The 19102-nt window shown below is 46.0% G+C and overlaps 1 protein-coding gene across 5 annotated transcripts in view; it reads left to right on the forward strand.

The window, feature by feature from the left end:
* The window catches only part of TNS3 (tensin 3), a 1168488-nt gene that overhangs the window by 1092983 nt on the left and 56403 nt on the right, over positions 1-19102 (forward strand). For all 5 annotated transcript variants that reach the window (XM_069613336.1, XM_069613334.1, XM_069613335.1 and 2 more), the window contains 3 exons: positions 10631-11268; positions 14888-14974; positions 15852-15983. In XM_069613336.1, coding sequence (XP_069469437.1) covers positions 10631-11268; positions 14888-14974; positions 15852-15983 — 857 coding nt within the window. The remainder of the gene's footprint in view (positions 1-10630; positions 11269-14887; positions 14975-15851; positions 15984-19102) is intronic.

Below are 19102 nucleotides of genomic sequence, written 5' to 3' on the forward strand. Positions count from 1 at the left end.
GCAGTCAAGGCAAAGTACAAAGGCAAACCCCAATCGAGTACAGATGCTTGAGATGCCAGTGTAGGGGAAAGGTTTGAGCAAATGTTACCTTAGACGGATATACCAAGCACCTCACAGTATATGCTGTTGTGGTATAGCCAACAAACTGTGAAACGCATAAGTCCTGGCAGGCAAGTACACCAGACAGCTGAAATTGAATAAAGAATCTGGTCAAGGGAGTGTACCAGGCGATCTGGAAAGTTACAAGAAATACTACAGAAAGATTGTTGGAGATCTTATTCCTTAAACAAGAACTTTGTCAGTACAGTGAAGACACAAAGGAACTGTTGACTAAAGAGACATTTTTGCCATCCTATTTAAGAATCCAGGGAAAGGGAACCACCCTCTGGATCCAAAGGTCTTTACCTTGGAGTACTTTTTCGTCAGTCATTCTTATACTTTTGGTTTTGAACACTTTTGCTGACATCAAATTAAAGACATTTCCTTGCAGCCCATTCTTTTGTTTATAGTTTGGGCATCGGGATCGGACGTTTTGGACACAAGGCAGGTTTTCAGTTGCTGACATCCTAACACAGACAAATCCTTCTTTTTATGGTTTCTAGGTAGGGAGGTTCCTCTTTATAATGGGACTAGAGAGGCATGTTTAAAACCCATTTTTGTTTAATAAATGTCTTTAACCAAAAATATGACAACTTTCTGTCCAGCTTTCATTTCTGACCTCTCACAAGGCAAAATCCTCTTCAATGTCTATGATCTGGTCATTAGGATGTCGAAAGAAACATCATATTCCTGTTTGCTTCAGTGCTGTTTGCACACTCACTATCGACCATCGAGCTTCATGAAAAGCTACTCTTACAACCTGCCTTTCTCTGTGTTGACTGGACCAATGCAAATCTATGGAAGTCACAAGCAAAAGTGACAGAAGCAACATATTTGCCACCACCCGCCAACATAACCAATGTTTCTCCCCTTTAGTACCATGTCTATCCTGCACCACATCATCCTGTATGACATTCCTCCTGTCATCACACACTTGAACATTCGTCTTTCTCCCCTTTTGCACATGTATGCTCTCCCGCCTTCGCCTCTCGACTCTTTTCTTGCCAACATCAACATGCCCAAACTCCCTGTTCACTTACTGCTGCATGTTGTATCTTACACACACCCTATTACCCCCAACTTTCTGTGATACTTCTTGCTGACCCAATTTCTTAACTTCCGCAAGTCTCCACCTGCAACTTGCTTCCTTGTACTTTCTCCCCACCCCATTCTTCCCATAATTCCCAGACCCAGGCCTGTGCTTATGTAGGTGGTTTTCCCTCTCTGTTCATGCTTCTTAGCATCTCCTGTGCTTCTCACCTGCCACATATTTCATGCAGTACCCATGTTCTCATTTTATTGGTTCCTACTTTTGTGGATACTGAAACATGTACAAGGATGGAAATGAGAAAATATCATCCAAATTAGTGAAGATACATGGAAATGAGAACTTCATAATAGAACACAATGTTAGTGACATGTGCATGTTTGTAACATCTTTATGAACCCAGTTTTCAAAACCCTTATATAATGCACATGTTCAGGATTTCAGTTTTTAATCATTTGATATTGATCTTTCTTATACTTTACAGGTTTGTGCTCCACAGTTGTCTTTTATGAACTGTGAGCATGGCTTTCGTAATATGGTCATTCCTCCCACAGATTATTTCTTGTATACCTTCTCCGGTGCCAGCTATCCTCGGAAACTTTCAGCCGCCACTAGGCACAGTGTAACTCTGCATCAGGTCCGTTCAGTTGTGCACCTAGACACTAGACGTGACATTGGGGGCCAGTATATATGGGCTGGCTGAACACATTACTAGGAAAGCCACAAGCATTACTGCTTCTTTTACTCTGTATCATGCCTAGTTTGGAAAAGGCATGGACTTCAAGGCCTGCTCTGATTGTTGGAGTCCAATGTCAGTGACTGATCCCTACAAGGTATGTCTTTATTGCTTAGGAGATGAGCGCAACACAGAGGATTGAGTCTTGTGCCATTCCATGCATCCCCACGGTCTCCAGGCGCATGCTACCAAACTAATCACTTATCTCAATAAAGCATGTAAGAGGACCCCATTGAAGTCACTGGCAGTGGATGCCTCCTCAAGGAGTGCCAGTTCCCTTGCAGAGGTTGAAGAGGATCTTCTGGCAAAAGACAGGAAGAAGTAGCAGATGAAGAGGTGCCTCGGGAGGATAGCTCGGGGGCAACATGCTCGCCTTGGAAGCAAGACGACATGGAGCAACACCGGTTCGATCCCTGGGTCCCTGCTTAGAAAGCTCTGGGTATTAAGCGCGTTATAAATAATTTATCATATCTCTGCCACCTTGAAACGGCACAGTTTCCTTCATGCGAGTTAAATTTCTTGGCAAGACATTTGAACCCTGTTCTTTCTTTCCTTATGGAGGCTGCATTTTGCCATTACTTCAGCTTGATGGGTGAGGATGCTCAAAGCCCTAACACTTAAACCTTCCTTGCTTTTCTTTTCTAAGGAGATAGCTTCTCTGAGGGTGATACCTTTCCTTCCCAAGCTCCTGACGGATTTCCATCTTTTACAGGATATCCATCTCATGTTTTCTTCCCCCTGCTGCACCCTTCAAGGATTTAGGAGCGGTTTCAAGGCCTGAACCCTAAGAGGAAGCTCAGTTGTTATGTTTCTCAGATGGGTGACTTCAGGAAGGAGGACCAGTCCTTTTTGAGTTTCGCTGGTGCCTGTGCGGGCAAGGCTGTTACCAACCAGACCTTCTCCAGGTGGATTGTCTGCTGTATGTCACTGCTATGATCCGACCCAAAAAGAAGTGCCTGAAAGTCTCTGGCCCTTTTGCTTAGTGGCTGGACAGCCACTGCTGTCCTTGCGGGTGCCCTTGTATGGGACATTTGTCAGGTGTGCCTCGTTGAACACGTTTGGCAAGATGTATATGCTTCTCCCAAAGCACCAAACCAATCCAACCCACCAAACCTTGTATGACCACGCCCTACACTGAATGTTTCCCAGATTTGGTCCTTCCACTGCCCTGTCTTTGTCCCACCACCCTTCTCTCTCCCACCCCCTTATCTTTGCTACGTCCTGGGTTGCACGTCTGTGTTTGCCGAGCCTTATTCTGTGCCTCCCCACCCTACTGCTGCTCCCCTTTTTGTTAGCCCTTAGCCTGCCCATCTGACTTCAATGACTGAGAAAACAGACACCCCAGCCTTTCAGCATATCCGGTTTATGGTGAACTGTAGGAGTCAGTGAATCAACTGGGTTGTGCGGGTGTTTGGCAATAACGGTTTTGGCATATATGAGAACACCTTTTTGGCAAGCTTTATTGCCTGGATTTGTTGTCGGGACTGGATGCTGGCTTTGATAAATAAGTCAATCTGTGGTTCCTGGTAGGTGGTGATGCTCTCCTCGAGACTCTGTGCTGCTTTGGGGGTCTATTTAAGATGAGGGATGTGTGGGAGGAAGGAATCCATCGAAAGAACAAATTAGTTACCTTTTGGAAATGTTCTTATTGATAGATTATTCTTTCCACCCACCGATTCCTCATCACCCTCCCAGCCAGCCCGTCATGGCAGACAGCATGTGCACTCAGCTACTGGGCGTTGGAGTAAGGGCTGGACCTGAGGTAGTAGAGCACCGCCTCCCTATATACTGACCCTGATGTAAAATCTGGTGTCTGGATATGCAACCACCGCTGGATTGGAGCTGTGCTGCATCCCTTCGTGGCTGGGAAAGTTTAGAGGACAGCTGGCGGAGAGAAGATGTATTTTAAGATGGGGAATCTGTTGGAGGAAGGACCAATCCACCGAAAAAGATCTTAACCGAAGAGTAAGTAATTTGGTCATCTGTGCTGTGAAAAGACATTTCTTTTACTTCAGCAGAAAGTGTTCAGTCGACATGCACTAGAAAATGAGGGGGCATTTGCAGCTCTGCCAGTGGAATTAGTGGCTTATAAAAAAAATCGGCTAACTTTACCACCTTTTGTTCTGGTAGTCCATTTAAAAGGGATATCTCGTAACACTTGCGTCAAGCAGGTATAGTTTTGATGTAGACTGGCTCTCCACACATTTGTTTAGACTGCGAGCCGTGAAGAACGGAATTGGAAGTAGCCTGATGGATGCCTAGATCCAAGGTTTTCAATGTACTTATGGTGAGTATTGCAATGCTTCCTATCGCACATACAGTCCTGCCTCTTTGTTCTTTGTGCGCCCCTGAGCATTCACTGAGACGATCAGAACCTTTCTGCAACAGAGGCTCAATTCCAGCTTAACCATGGATGTGCACTAAGGAGCGTGTGTATTGGCCTGGTTCACACGTTAAATGTGTGCATTCTGCATATGGGCCATCCGCAAATGTGCCTGTGTATTTATTTAGTTATCAGAAGTTGTATCAACGTGGTCTATAGCACTGCTTTCGTTGCTAGGCGAGGAAATCCAACTCGTAGTAGAAGTGTGGTTGAGACAAAGCATTGGTTGTTAGTTGAATTTCCGTTCGTGCTGTAGCTTTGCAGTACAGGAACCCCGAGTCCCTGTGTCTTTTGTCTACCTGCCGTGTTCGTATCCAGACCTCCCTCCTGTAACATGGTACCCGGCTGAAAGGGTTCCTCTTCTGGGGGCAGTGGTGCGTGTTAAACACGTGAACCTGTAGCAAGTTCTAGTATTTTTCATAGAACCGCTGTTTTCTGCCAGCATTTTCTGACTGCCCATTTGAAGAGGTACAGTTGGTATCCAAAAAACGACACTTGTAAAAATGTAAGTGTTACGTAGACCTCTTACGTGTTTTCTTGCAAGGCTGTTGAGCGTTATAATTGAAACGTAAATCCTCTTACAGATGTGAATTAAAGCTTCTGATAATGGTGAAAGAAAGGCTAAGTAGGTGCATCCATGCAGGAATGCATTTGCATTACAAAAGTGCCATTGCTTCCATAGTCCTATATAAATAATGCAAACCTTTCGTTCCTGTTAGTTTATTTCATTTCGTACTTTTATTTTCTGAGCGTTTGTAGTTTTCTCATAAAATGAGTAAGAACTGTGGCATGTATGCACAGGTATTGCCTGGTGAGGTCAAGATTGAATGAGGGCTGTGTGCTGGTGAATCGGAGCAGTGCAGCACTAGTGGATGAGGCCACGAGGTGCGCAAGGTCTGTAAAATGCTGCTTGGCAGAGCTATTAGCTTTAATATGAGCATACTGCAATGGATGGAAGAAAGGAAATGGACAACCTCCAAGAATTGATTTTTGGACTTGTGTAGGATCAGAGAGTCTGCTGTCGGTCCCAATTTGGAAAAATTAGTATTCAGACAGTACGTTTCTCAGTGTAGGTGTAGGAGAAAAATTTGAGTGAAAAACCTGGATTCTGTTTAACAAGCCTTTTGCCTTCACCTTTGCGAAAGAAGAACCATCCGTGAGGTAAGCCCCTCATTGAAGCTCAAATCATGCCTTGGATTCCATCATCACTCCCCGACCCCTTTTTACATTGCTGCGTAGCACCATCCCTCCTCCCCTCCTCGCCCACACCGTTGGCTTGTGCTTGCCACACATGACCAGAACCCGAGATCTTCCCTGGGCAGCCTTGCCCGGGCAGCCGGCCAAGTGCCAGAGGCAAAGGGGTAGCTCCTATCCCCTGCTTGCCCGTTCCACCATGGGAGCCTAAGCAGGGCCTCTCTAACACCCTGCAACAACAAAGTAAGTGTCGCTCATCTACCTGTATCGCTATTGTTTAGTCTATAGCTCCTGCATACATCCATGCCACTGTATGTGTAATCGGATATCGTGTGACAATAGGCTTCATACTGCTTTGCTTGTCCATGCCGGTATTTCAAAGCCACTATTTCTGCCCCATCTATATGGTACTATACTACAAGCGTTTGTGGAAATCCAAACTCTAACCTATGACGCACCTCTGAGGTGGACCCAACTGTGACTGTGTAAACCCGCCGTTGTTTGCAGCGACCCATTAAATCTCTAACCATTCTTTCTAACCCTCCCATTGTGTAACCTCTCATACTCATACGTCCCGGAACCTTTGGCAGCAAAGATTGAGCTTCCTCTTTCAATTTAGTATAGGTCTTAGCCTCAGGTGTGGGACTGCCCTGCGAGTCCCTGCCCCCGGTACCTTGCATAATTCCCTTTTTCCACACGGGCAGTGTCGTACAAGGATTACATTTGTAGATAGAAACACAAATAGGAATCTATCAGAGCAACATTAAACTGAGATCAAATGGAACTTAGCATCTATTGCAGTACCCCTCTTTGAAGCTAACTTTGCTGGCATTCACTCTTAATTGGAGATTCCCATAACGAAGGGCAAGTACAGGAAATACTACATGGTATAATTAAACATAGAACTAAACTGAGCTAAATACCTAATCTAAAAATCAGAATGAGCGTGGAATCACAGAGCCGGATTCCCAGCGGTAAACCGTTTGTCAGAATGCTGAAGCGGTGTCTCGCTTTCCTTTTTGTTGTGTAACTGGGTAGTGCGTAATTACATTATGTGAGAAAGGGATCTTCCTTCGTGATTTGCGACACGTGTTTGTGTCGTCGTGTCCTTAGCAGCAGAATTGCCATGTCGGCATTTCTGCACTGCAAATCTGTCTGCGAAAACTCTGCCACGGGACATGGTATACTAGTTGGGAAACTGCAGGCACAAAGGCGAATCCCCAACAGCTTTGCACCCAGGACCAGCTATGATCCAAAATAAGAATAGTCCATCTTCTCAGTATGATGATCAACCTGCCAGAAGCAGCAGCAATGATGAGGAAGGCACCAGGAAGGTGGAGGAACCTGACAAGTGGGACTCGGACGGCTCAGAGGTCAAAGCGTGTCCGCCAGCCAGGAAGAAATGATCCCTTCACCTGTCCAATGGTAGAAGAAAATCAACATACCCCAGGAAGCAGCAGAGACCTAGTAGGATGAAAACACCCCCACTCTATTAAGTGGAAACACATTACTTCAAGTTCCAGGGAGAACACACTGGGAACCAACAACACGAGACCAGCCCAGCACAGAGCATCCAATACAACCTGCAAGCAGGATTTGAAGGAGGATAAACAGCAGCTCAGGAAAGCTGTCCAGCAGACAAAAGAAAAAAAAGTTCAAGAGAGAAGTGCCTTGGGCTCAGGCAGTATAGCTAAACCTGGCCGAAAAAAAATACAGCAGCCGAGCTTCAGAGCAGTAGAGTCAACTAATATGACGAAAGCACAGGGACACCTCTTAGATGTGCACATTCACTTCTTGGTTGGCCTAAACCAGCCTTCCAATCAAACACCAGGCAGGCATGTACAGGTTTTGATGGCCAGCCAATTAGGCTGGCTTTAAAAACTTCCAAACACTCAGATTCACTCACACTGGATGCGTACTCTGATTATCTGGTCACGGGACCAGTCCCAACCACTCTGGATAATGCAGGACTGGGCTCAGTGAGCCCATGTTTGCATAATAGCTCTTTTAGGGCTGCCTCATGTTCCCCACAGACCAAGGGTGGCCAGAAACCAAATAGCTAGGAGTAGGATTTAAGAAATGCATTAGTGCCCTAGTAGGAACCATGCTGAATCATTGCTCTACTAATGCAGAAAAAGCAGCTTCACCACTGGTGTGGGTCTACCACCAGCAGACTCACCAACACCATGGTAGGCTGAAAGTCATATTATGGCCAAAATAGGAGCCATACATTCTAACATAGGACAGCGAATTGAAAAGTATTATGGGTGGGGCTTCTGCTGAAGTCACAAGTGTAAGGCCATGCAAGTCACACAAAATATACTAGCCCGCTCACATTGTTGAGGTGATTGTATGAAGGTTGAATACCATTTGTATGGTACTTGACCTTGCTGGCAAGTATGGGGATATTTAAAAATGTTATTTGACATTTACTGCAAACAAATTGTATTTACAGTAAATGGTAAATGTGTTTCACTGTGCAAGACTGACATTTGGATGTCAGAATTTCACGAAGTATGAAGTGTGCTGATGGTGGCAATCACCTACGCACTGATACATATTTTGACAGTTGTCGCCATCCGGGGAGTGCATTTGTCTTTGGTTGAGAATGTAAACTAAGGAACTCACCATGCAGGATTTTTAAGAATTTGCGAGGCCTGTCATAAAAGTAGGTAAACTAACAGGAAAAAGCAAAAACTCTAGTGGATACCTTTTTCGTCAAAGATGCTTAGTGCATCATATCTACCATGCAGGGAGGAACCCTAATTGATGTGTTTGTGGGAGGCTATTGACATTATGTGCTTGATGTTGGGTGGCTATGCCTTTTACCGGGGCCTTGCCTTGAAAATGAAGATGTATGATGAGGCATTACTTTCTGAGTTAATCTGGGTCCAGTATTTTTTTTCGGAGTCCATACTTGGGCTGACCCTTGTCTTTCTTGCCGTATGTAGTTTTTCGTCGCTACTTCTATTCTGATTGCTCCAGATTGTTTGGCTTTCTGTCCACCATTTAGGATGGCCCACGCCCCCTTTATGCCATCTGCGTCACTCATTGCTGTCCCGTTAATTCTCTTGACACTTGGAGTAGTCCCCTGGCCCCTCCTCCCACCGTTCAATCACACCTTCCTCAAATCGCTTGTCTCCAGCTTTCTATCGACAGCGGAGATCTTCTTCCCCTGCCCCACGCGCAGTCTCCGTCACCCTGTCCTCCCCCTGGTGCAGTACCTTCTTTCCCGAATCCAATGCACTGATATCCCCTTGCTCCTCTGACCTAGTAAAGTCTCATGTATTACTCTCGCTGTGCCATGTCCTTCATTCTGCCCTTGCGCTTGCCCATTCCCTTCGGGCCACCTCGCTGACAGGGAAACTGCCCTTTTTTCTCCGTGTGGCAAGGATTCATCCGACATTTCTTTACCCCTTTTCTCACTGTGCTGTGCTCTCATCACTTCACCCTTTGGGTGCGACATGTGAGGTAAGTCAGTGGGCTGGGTTGTAGGTAGATTAAGCTAGGCGTCTATACCTGCTGTGGTATTTGAAGTGTCCTTTATACAGCTAGTCCAAAATATACAGAGAAAGAAACAAAGGCGATGCACAGCAAGCCCCTTCAAAGGCAGGCCTACAAGAGAACCAAAGCTGAAAAATGTTGCAGATTTTAACTGTGCAGACTTATAAATGTAGTGCCTGACCGTTTCTCTACATACCCAAGGCTTGCGTGGAGTAGCTCCTCAATGATTTATCATTCAAGTCCCATCTCGATCTCAATCGTGGGCGCTTGCAGAGTTGCTTATTCGTCTCTTTTGTTCTGTTTTCAGTTCCCCAAAACAGTCCTGTAGAATGTACGTATTTGAACTTATACTCTCCGTTTTCTGATGAGTGTTAAAATGTTTGCGTTGCTGTCTCTCTTCAGCCTTCCTTGAATATATTCTGTCCTGCTCTGTTGTGTGGGGGTAAACTTGTGTTGATGAAAAGCAATTAAAATCTATGCGGGCCATGGGGTTCTCACACGCCTGTGCCCTTCCTCTGCTCCTTTGGCTCGCCAATAAAGAAATCCCATTTCCATGTTTTTTTTTTCCCACGATGGGGGACTGAGTGGTTTCCGCCCTGGAGCTGTGTTGCTGGCTCTGGGATAATGGCTACATAATGCCTCCTCTCTTCTCGTCCTTTCCATCATTAGAATCTTGCCTCCCAGTGAAGACTGGCTTCCATTTCAGAGGGCCTGTGATGTCCGTGTGTTTTTTTTCAATGAGCCCCACTTTTGTCTCACCAATCGCTTTGACTCCACCTTGAGATGTCTTCACCTTAATCACTGAACTTTTATTAGAGGGGCTGGACTTTCTTATAGGGTGTTTCCTTCACCCCCAGAGTCTGTGTCTGTGCCTACACGTTATTTTTACATGTATGTATGGTTTGCCCACTCAATCGAAAACGTTTCCAAGGCCGACTCTTCACCAGATCTCACAGGCGAAACGTCATGCCCGCTGCGTCTCCGATGTTCCATAGTCCTCTTTTTTTTCACTATTGGCCTGGTATTTCTAGACAGTTGTTGCCTTGTTCCCCCTTTGACCTGTTTTTATGTGAGGTCTTGTTTCATCTTGGTCTAAAAACAAATTGTGTTACTCACTTGGCCCAAAAATATTTCTCCTACTTTGCTCTTTATTTCACATGTTTATCCCCGTTGCACTGCTCTTTCCTATTTCTTGTAAATTTAACAGTGCTTATGAATACTGCCATTTTGTGTATTTCGCCACAGATAACTGGACTGTTTTTCCTCTAGGTTGAAATCATCCCCACCAGCTATAAATTGCATTCAACTGTAGCGAGCGCATGCAACAAATCTTGTTTGCTGTAAAAACTATTTTAATAATCAAAATGTTTTTTTAAGTAATGTGGGGACAAGCGGCCATAACAAACCAGCACAGGAAAGCTCCCCATTGCGTGCATTTGCTCTTCCAGTAACGCCTGAATTCCATCCTGTACATCTGCACCCTTTCTCTGCTGCCTTCGCATTGCTGTGAATGCTCTGCAATATTTTTGTTCCAACAAATGAATTGGTTTACATGTGCTTTTGGTTTGAGATTTGTATACATGAGATGTCTAAATTCAAAATCAGGTCTTAAATGTTTTCTGAACAATTTCCTTTTGCTCTTTTTTTTTTTTTAATTTTCAAACAGCCCATCTTCTGTTGAACACCTCTGGCTGGAGAGTAATGCCAAATTGAACCCTACGTCTCAGTCGTCTGCAATGGGGAACAGCCGGTCCATTGGCAGCTACCTTGGGATGACTGATGTTTCGGCTTCCACCCAGGAGGGCTCCCATTTTCCATCGTCGGGCCGGCATATTCCCTCTGCAAACAGTCGAGAGGGTTCCCCTCCTGCAGAGCAGGATCAAGAACTCTCCACCACGGGCCAAGCCTACTTGAACTTTGGTGTCTCTGGCAGCAGCCTGGGTGGCACGCAGCTCGATGACAAGCAAAGCATGTTCCTGGCCCGTGCCAATGGCTCTCCCAAAACTGTCCACAGTACGCAGTTGTGTGGCATAATGGACAATGGTCACCTGCAGCACAGTCTCGGGATGACGTCCGCTGGAAGCAGCCAGGGAAGTCCCGTCCTGCAGCGTGCAGGGATGAACCTTCACTCGCAACCCCCGCTTCCTGAAAAGAAGAGGATATCTGAGGGGGAACGTTCCTTCGGCTCCATCTCACCTTCTTCAAGTGGTTTCTCTAGTCCTCACAGTGGCAGCACGATCAGCATTCCATTTCCCAATGTCCTTCCCGATTTTTCCAAACTTTTGAGCACTTCTCCGCTGCCAGGTAAGGGTTCTATTGTGGCAGATGCCTTGGTCTTTCATGGCGATTGTTTCTGTACCCTCCCTCCAGTTGGCAACTATTTTGAGACGCTGCATTATTCAACTGAGGTTCCATCACGTGTTGGCCACAGTATGAACGAATGTGATTATTGTGAATGTAAAGGCTCCTTCTGATGAGGTTTTAAGGAGCGAGTCCTGCCTTGCTTCCCACGGGGCAGCACTTGAATATTTTGTAAAGATATTGAAACATTTTACGAGAAGGTACGAACTTTAGGATGCGTCAACCAAACATTCAAAATTACAGGCTTGTAGACTTCTACTTCTAGCAATTGCCTATTGATTAAAGGTTACAACTTGTGTCACTGTTTTTAACCGGTGACTATATTTATCCTGGATTTTATTATGCTCACGGGCTGTGTTACGGTTAAAGTGCAATATTGAGCTAGTACAATATGCTTCCCACTTATTCATTAATGCATGCAGAGTTAGACCTGTAACAGCGAAATAGTGACATAGCATAATATAGGCCTGCTGGAAACTGTCAAGTCAGCTTTGTTAAACTAAAGCTCAGCGAGGGCAAAGGAAACCTGGTAGGCTGATGATCATAATGGTAGAATATGTATTCGTAATTACTTGCAATGGGCAAATGTTGTCACAGGGATTTTGATGTCGATCTTCCTGAAGGCCTTTCAGTAAGTTGTGTGTATCTTTCATCATTGCTGTTCTTGTTGCTCTTCTATGGAGAGATTATTCCCTGCTGCGTGAGAAAGAATTTCCATCTCCCCTGTCCATACTGCTGCCAAAACGTGTGGTGTTTATCTTCCCTGTGCAGTCCCACGTAGCATGCACAGAGCTGCCACAAAATTTAGCAATGCTTGCCACGGCAGGACATCCTGTTCTTTTCACCTGGGCTGCCCATGTTGGAATTATGTATTTATGTATATTTGTAAGGCACCTATACAACAGATGGTGTTTCAAGGAGCCACAAGACAAAATGGGGTGGGGAATAAGGGAGACAGATACAATAACTGACCTACTAGGCCATGGGACATTTGGATCATGCAAGCGCAGAACAAGAAGTGGTAGGGGTGGCAGGTGGTAACAGTCTGCGCAAAAACAAAGTGCTAAGGTGTGAAGGGAAAAGGATGAGAGGCTAAGTGCAAGTGCTAGGGGGAGGCCAGAGGGCAAGTAGCAGGAATGCAAGTAAGTGCAGTGAAAGGGGTGAGGAGACTGTACCCCTGTAGTACTCTGAGGGAACCAGGAAGCCCATCACGAGGCAGAAGAAGGGTTTAGCAGGGGGAGGGGAGAGTGAAGGAGGAGGAGAAAAGGAGGGTCTTGAGGAGCCTCCAGAACTTGGAGATCCGGCTAAAGCCTGAGAGGGGCAGGGAGACCATTCCAGAGGTACGGTCCTACAGAGGATAAACATTCACCCCACACCCCGTACTGAATTTGATCTTAGCAGCAACTGGGAGGCAGTGGAGAGAAATTGGGACTGGGAAGATGCAGTCCCTGGGCTTGAGGCCAGGAATACGTCTTGTAGTCCCATTCTGGATTAGTTGAAGGGGACGAAGAGAAGATGAAGGAACATTGAGGAAGAGACTGAGGACCAGAGCTCTGGAGACATGGAGTTTCTGGGTGAGGGTGGGGAAAGGGAGACTACCTCTGAGGAGGTGCTGTTGATAGTGGACCTTCCTGGCAAGGTCTGTGATGGGAGGAGAGCAGAAGAGAGAGGAATCAAAGATGACACCAAGGTTTTTTTCCCCTCTAGAGGATGAGGGGAGGGGGACCCATAGAGGGCGGCCAGAGGAAGGGGAGGTGGGGGCCGGGTTCCTAATGAAAAGGATATCAGTCATACTGGCATTAAAACAGAGATCATTGGCAGTGCCCCATGACTGAATGGCAGTCAGACAGTCAGGAATGAGAGAGGAGGAAGGTGACGGAAGCTTGAAGTAGAGCTGCGTGTCTGCATAACACTGGAAGTGAGGAGAGAAGGAAGAGATCAAGAGGGCAGAGGGGGGAAGGTAGATGTTGAAAAGCCACAGCGAAAGGATATACCCTTAATGGACGCCGCAGGTGGAGAGTGTGATAGGGGAGAGAAAAGGGCCCAGTTGAACCTGGGAATGTCAGTTGGAGAGGAAGATCGTCAACCAGTCCAGTGCCAGGCCCATGATGCCAAGGGTGTTGCAAAACCGATTTGTCAGGGTAACATGAGTGACCACGTCGGAAGGCAGAGGAAAGATCCAGGAGGATAAGAACGGAAGGAGAGTGAAGAGTCCTGATTAGAGAGAAAGTCATCACTGGAGATCAGCAGAGCAGTTTCCATGCCTCTGGTAGCTCTGAAGCCAGACTGGTGGTCGTGGAGACAGCCAACAGCTTCGGTATTTTGGGCCAGTTGGGAGATGGCAAGCTTCTCCAGGAGTTTGCCCAGGAAGGAGGTAATGGAGATCGGGAGATAGTTAGCAGAGCAGGAAGGGTCAGAAGAGCGCTTTTTAAGGAGGGGATGCACAAGGGTGTGCTTGAGGGGTAGAGTGAAGGAGCCGGTGGAAAAGGAGTGGTTACAGAAATTAGTCAGGGAAGGCTTAATGGAGGCAATGTTGTTCTTGATATTTCTGGAGGAGTAGGGGAGCACCGGTTTGGAGCAGACTTTCATAGAGCTGACTACTCTAGAGTCCTCCTCCGGTGCTATGCGAGAGAAGGAGAGGAGAAGTAGGGAAGGGGAGAGGGGAGTCACGGGATGCATCACAGCTGGGGAGGGAGGAGGGTGTGGGGTAGCGGAGAGTGAGGACAGAATGTCCTGGGTTTTGGAAAGGATGTGGGAGGCCAGAGAGGTAGAGAGTGGCAGGGGTGATGTGAAAACTGCAGGAGGATTGGCAAGTTCTTTTCACCAGAGTTGTTAGTGGCCCTGGAGATGCAGGCTTGTATGTTAGCCCTCTTCGTCAAGCGAATGGCAAGTCTGTATTGCCTTTGGAGCAGGCAACAGGCCAGTTTGTCAGAGGATGCATTTGATGCCAGCCACTTCCGCTCAGCCACTCAGCACTTGCGTTTCAGAGCGGCTAGGTCAGAGTCATATGAGGTGTTGCGCTTGGACGCAGGCTTCATTCGGATCCTCATGGTGGGGGCAGAGATATCTAGGGTGTTGATGATATGATGTGGCAGGGATCCAGTCAGGGAAGATAAGGCTACTTCGCTTCCAAACCGGTTAGGCCTGGGCTTGGAGAGGATCATGTAACCCTCAGGTAGGAGTGTGTCAAAGGCAGTGATAAAGCTGGCAGTGAACCACATCTCAGTGAGGGAGAGAATTACTTTATTCTTAAATGTGCTCTTTACCTATATGTGCCAAAATGTTCAATTCGGAAGATAGTCTCGTCCTGTTATTCTTTTTGCATTCTGGGACTTAGTCATAAATGGTCTCATTATACATAAAGGGCTACAAGTCCCAGAATGCAAAGAGAGAACCTAGACTAGTCTCCCACATTCCTGCTGAGAGCTAACTAATCTCGAGTTGCTTTGCTTGCTTTTAACCTGTTAGTCGTTCCTACATCCACTTTGGCCTCCCTTGTGGATGACGCTGGTAAGAGTCAAATCACACCTGCGCTCATAGCTGTTTTATGTTTCCTTTACAGAGTACACCGTTGATAAACACCTGACAGTAAAGTTTGTCCAAGACACCTCCAAATTCTGGTATAAACCAGACATTTCAAGAGAACAAGGTAATGAACCAATGCGAAATACCGGGAAACCCACCAAGCATCTACTAAAGCCCCTACGGGCATGGGGCCTGCATTTAGGGTTAACGTTCAATTAAGTGATGTATGTGCTTAATGGATTACTTTTGGGATCCTCTTCTGCTATGCTCAGAATGAGGGGTTGTCATAGGAGTATGATTCAATTTCCAAATGAGCAAATAACTTGGCGATCCTACTGGATTGTTTAAAAAAAGGACTACTAGGCAACAATGTGGTAGCAGTTGAGAAATTTTCCAAAATTATTTATTGTGTAATAACCCATTACATGGGCTGTACCAGGGTTAACGGGTCGGTATCATGAGCTAAAGGCCCGAGCAAAGGTGTTTAGCGAGGGCACCAGGACGTTACCCCGGGTTTAACTTGTGGAATGGGTTAATAATGCCATTAGCACTACGGATTACCAAAACTGTAACCCGGGGTGTTAAACCATAGTGTTTTCATTAAGAGAACTGGACGAGCGTCCCGGTCATTGAATAAAAATACTGTGAAAGATGGCTGCCATGGTTGAGCAAGGTGGGGCTCCATATGGAGCGCCTCTTCCCTTTACATGGTGACCAAACAGAGCAAGGAGTGGAGCTCCAGGAGCTGTGGTGGCAACCACCTCCGCAGCAAACACTTAAGTGGGAATTGCGGGGTGGGATGCAAAATGACTGCATCAGTGGCGGTGGGAGAAGATGACAGGCTGGGGAGCCACCGATCTGGCGGCTTGGGACACAAGCTATATTGGGAGTATCAGCTCACGTTTCTAGCCTCCTGATTGGCTAACTCCCATCCACAGGATGCTAATAATGTATCTGTTTCCTCATACCAATTTATATCACTATCTCTTGTCTGCTTTCAGCCATCACCGTTCTGAAGGACAAAGACCCAGGTTCTTTTGTTGTTCGTGATAGCCACTCGTTCAGGGGTGCCTACGGACTGGCCATGAAGGTGGCAACGCCTCCACCATCAGTGATGCAACAAAGCAAGAAAGGTACTTTTTCCACTTTGTCATAAGTGTATAAAATATATTTCTGTACATTTTGAACTGTTTAAGTGAGCACGTATTATTTGGGTCAGTGGACAAAAGTAAAGAGGAGCCAACCTACAATGAAGGTTTCAATGCATGCCTTTGAAAGAGCTACATTCACAATCCTAAAATACCTTTCATGCATAGAGAGGTGGTCTGAAATATACCTTCGCTGAGAAACTGGGTGTGGTGAGGCTAATAACTGAAGTACAGACATAGTTGCCCTTGGTGTTCCAAACTATTACAGTTGTGAATATGAAAAATGAGTGTAAAAGAATGGCCAGTTGAACCATGCATGTTTTTGTTGGAAAGGTTAATATTTTTAATCTGTTGTATTATGTGTGTCCTATGATTTGCTTAAGAATTAACACATATACAGGATAAATGTGCTACCCGACGACGATGGAACAAGCCCCTCTTTCATTCTACAGGTCTGTGCTGTCGATACACGCATAGAACTTGCCTGCTCATCTACCTTCATATCCCTCGTCTCGTCGTTAGAACTCTCCCTTTGTGGTCTTGACCATAAGTGGTCAAGTATATTCCACAATGCCTGTGTGTAAACATCTGGGATGTGTGATTCAGGTTTGAGGGACAAGGTGCCAGTGCTCTTGAATCATTATCCACAACTGGAAGGAAGTCGATCACGACGATCTTTTCCCTCCGCTGTACAATTAAGATGTTGTTCTCGGAGTTCCTAAAACTGGAATAGCTATCGGTCACCCAGGTAGACATCGTAAAAAATGCTTCAATGAATAAAACAAGCATTGGCAATGCCAACAGTTTTGTGTAGGCATGAGAAAGGCACTTGCCAGCCACTGCCATGGTGGAATCAACTGGCCGTTGATGGTAACAGGAGCAAAATGGTGCGAGTACCTGGGCATCTAATAGCAGTGCCTGGCAAATGCCTAATACATAGACATAAGCCAAAGCTGCTGGCTTTGCCAATGCTTGTTTTTAACAGGACTTCACTGAAGGACATGCATAGTGCTTATAAATCGAGTGGTTGAAGGCAGACCTAGTTAAGACATTTTTATTACACCCGTAGCATGTTTACAGCTCTAATTAAATCATGAACTTTCAGAAGACTGATTTAAAAAAGCACTGGCAGAACTTTGAGTGCAAAGTTCGATGGTACGTTTTGATTAAAGTGAGCTCAAAGAGTTCCCAAGAGGAGGTGTTTTGGGCGGGGAGGTGCAGGAACTGGGTGTGAAATAGCCATAGGCAGTCAATAACCCTGACAAGCGTGGTGTCCCTCTTCATATGCCATTTCTCCCTCTCTGTACTCTAATGCAATAGTTTCGGCTTATAGGTGGCGCTAAAGCTCCACCTAATTGTTAAGATGGATTTCTAGAATCTGGCCTGATGGTCAGATTTTTATATGGCCACTCTAGTTATAGTGAACAGGGGAACAATGAGGTTGGCCGGAACCCAATCAAAGTAGCAATGGAGAGCAATCAAGGCTATTCTCATGCGATTGTGAGTTGGGTCAGGTTTCCACAACGAATCCGCATAGTGAAGCACACAATAATTGAACTTAGACAGTAATGTATAAAAATACAGTTTGAATTCTAGGCCTTAAACACACACTCAAAAATGAAACGAGCAGATGATATCACTCAACATTCAAACCTATATAACGTCACCATAGGTTCTTAAAATGCAATGAATGACTTGCATCAACAAATGAGGTAAGTAAACGGATGCAGTAAGATGGCACCAAGTCACAAGTGATATTCCCTAGCTTGAGCAGGGCAATCCCTAAGAAGCCCAAAAGTCCCAATGGTTCTCCCCTGAATGCATCTGTAGCAGGTACGTTACTTGTGTTGGTGATTGTTCAAAAGAAGAGATGCAACAAAGTTACTGGGTAAGTAAAATGTGTTTTTTCTTTCAGGTTTGACTTCTCAGGTTTGATGACCAAAAAGCAGTGGAAAGGAAGGATACAAAGAGACCTGTTATCAATGTTATCCTATGGAGGACACTGGGAGGCACATGCTTTGCGTTTAGTTACCCCCCCCTGACTCAGATATTCCCAAGTGGCTGGATTAGTCAACTGGGGTCGATGGAGGTTGGATTCCCCACCATTGGTTCCAGTGAGAGGTGCCCAGGAGCTGCAGGTGCAAGGATTCTTCTGGTTGGGTGTAGGAGCAGAGTGCAAACTTTGGCGATGGAGAAATGCAGAATGCGCTGATGCAGCCCTTTCACTACACTTATGAGGATGGGGGAAGGTGAGTTCCAGTGACGGCTACCGCACACAGTCGACGGCAGACATCATTCCAGTTGCATTTGTAGAAGTAATTCCAGGACACGATCCCTTGAAGCTGGGACGCTTAAATTCAGCAGGAAGGCGACATACACCCCAAGCTGGCGACCAACAAAATTCCGGCTGTGAACGCAGAACGATGATGGTTCTAGTGAGGTAGTTCGTGGAGAGCTGTACAGTCCGCCGGGTGGTCTAGGGACACTTCAGAAGACTCGGGACAGCTGGATCCTCCAACACGTTGAGACTGGCTGGTTCCACCAGTCCAGGGTTTGAAGCACAGCACTGGGCCTTCGCAGTTGAGGTAGTCCAACAGGGCTTCACTGGGCCAGACTTGGGAAGGGATGCTGGGCCTCTTTTGAGTCTTCTTCGGAGCTTCAGTCAGCTGTTCTTCTGTGAGGGAATCTTGGCTCCAAAGCTGATCTGAAGAAATGGCTGCAGGACTCCTCTTATTATCCAAAATCCAGCAGGGGAGCAAGTCCAAGCCCAATAATGGTAAGGATATACATCATTCAAACAGACAGTAGGGACAACTATTGGTTTCACTCGTGCACCAACACTTATGATTCTCAGGCTCCAGGAATGTGGAATGGAACCAGACAGACCACTCCCTTCCTTAGCTGTTCACACACACAGCAGCATCACTAGCCCATGAAAGCTGCAGCTTTCCTGGGCAAGTGCATGACCTTATATGGGATTTCCTGATCTTGCAAGGCAGGAAGAAGGCTAAACAACAATATGATTTTTTTTTAAAAAAGAAAATCTTGTGACCTGGCCATTTTAGGGTACTGTTCACATTTAGTATAAAAGTGAATGTGCACAC

The sequence above is a fragment of the Ambystoma mexicanum genome, chromosome 5p (assembly GCF_040938575.1).
Source record: "Ambystoma mexicanum isolate Mex_15411 chromosome 5p, UKY_AmexF1_1, whole genome shotgun sequence".
Taxonomy (NCBI): Eukaryota; Metazoa; Chordata; class Amphibia; order Caudata; family Ambystomatidae; genus Ambystoma; species Ambystoma mexicanum.